The sequence below is a fragment of the Branchiostoma belcheri genome, unplaced genomic scaffold (assembly GCF_001625305.1).
Source record: "Branchiostoma belcheri isolate BF01 breed outbred unplaced genomic scaffold, Haploidv18h27 scaffold127, whole genome shotgun sequence".
Lineage (NCBI taxonomy): Eukaryota > Metazoa > Chordata > Leptocardii > Amphioxiformes > Branchiostomatidae > Branchiostoma > Branchiostoma belcheri.
Window position 1 is genome coordinate 8,883 of NW_017802680.1, and position 1,170 is coordinate 10,052.

The window sequence follows — 1,170 nt, forward strand, 5'->3', positions numbered from 1 at the left end:
TGTGGTTAGGGCTGTTCACTTAACATCTACTTTCTCACTGGACTCAGGTGTAAATGAGTACCTAGCTTCGGTTAGGGACGTCCTCTAGGATAGGACGTAAAGCGGCTGGTCCCGGAACACGAACACCTGGCGGAAAGGCGGGATGTGGTTAGGGTTGCGGACTCAGAGTCTAAGGGTTCTGGGTTCGAATCCCTAACAGTCCCCAACTATTGTGTCCTTGGGAAGAGCACTTTACACATATTTCATCACTTTATTTATTTATTTATTTATTTATTTAAATTGCAAACAATACAGTGCAATACAGTGGAAGCCCTGGCAGCTGAGCTGATGTCGGGCCCCACGTTGTGAAATACATACATACATAACACAATAAAGTACGACTCACATACCCTACGATCCATAACCTAGGCTAATGCAATGTATACAAAAAAGTAATAATAAATCAGTATGGTAGGAGGCCAGAGGTCATTCAAAATATATAATATTTACAAACATATATTATTTTTAATATTTACAATGTTGTAGGAATAGATGGAAGGACTAAGAGTTATGTAATTAGAATCGGTTTGTTGATGAAATGTAAGTGTGAAGAGCGGCCAAAAGGTTTTGATCTGTAAGAGGGTCGTGACCTGGATAACCGTTGAGAAGGATGTTTGTAGAGAGGGGTCGATCTGTCAGGCGACATACTTCGGTGGCAAGTGTTTGCCGTGCGTCCTCGTACAGAGGGCAGCTGAGGAGAAAGTGTGCAACCGTCTCAGACGTGGCTCCACAGCTGCAGCTCCGAGAGGTGAGTTTGAACTTGGCGAGGGTGGAGTTGAGCTGAGACCAGTCAAGACGTAGTCTCGTGGTGAGGATGTTGTTCTGTCGGTCACCTAGCCTTCGGTACTTCGGTACTTCGGTATTTCATCACTTGGCTCAGGTATAAATGAGTACCTAGCTTCGGTTAGGGACGTCCTCTCGGATGGGACGAAAAGCCGGAGGTCCCATGTTTAAGGAGAGCCACACCTCGAGCATGTTAAAGAATCCACCGCACTTATCGTAAAGAGTTGGGGTCCATCCCGGTGTGAGTGCTTCAAACCTGACAGTCCGGTTTTACGCAGACTGTAGTTACATGTAGAAAACCGGTGTGTCATGCTTAAAGGTGGTTTACCTGTTGTGTGAAACAAACAA

The 1,170-nt window shown here is 45.2% G+C and overlaps 1 protein-coding gene across 1 annotated transcript in view; it reads right to left on the reverse strand.

The window, feature by feature from the left end:
* Positions 1–1,170, reverse strand: part of LOC109463487 — a 26,997-nt gene that overhangs the window by 1,088 nt on the left and 24,739 nt on the right. Inside the window, 1 exon segment of the mRNA XM_019760322.1 lies at positions 688–730. Coding sequence (XP_019615881.1) covers positions 688–730 — 43 coding nt within the window.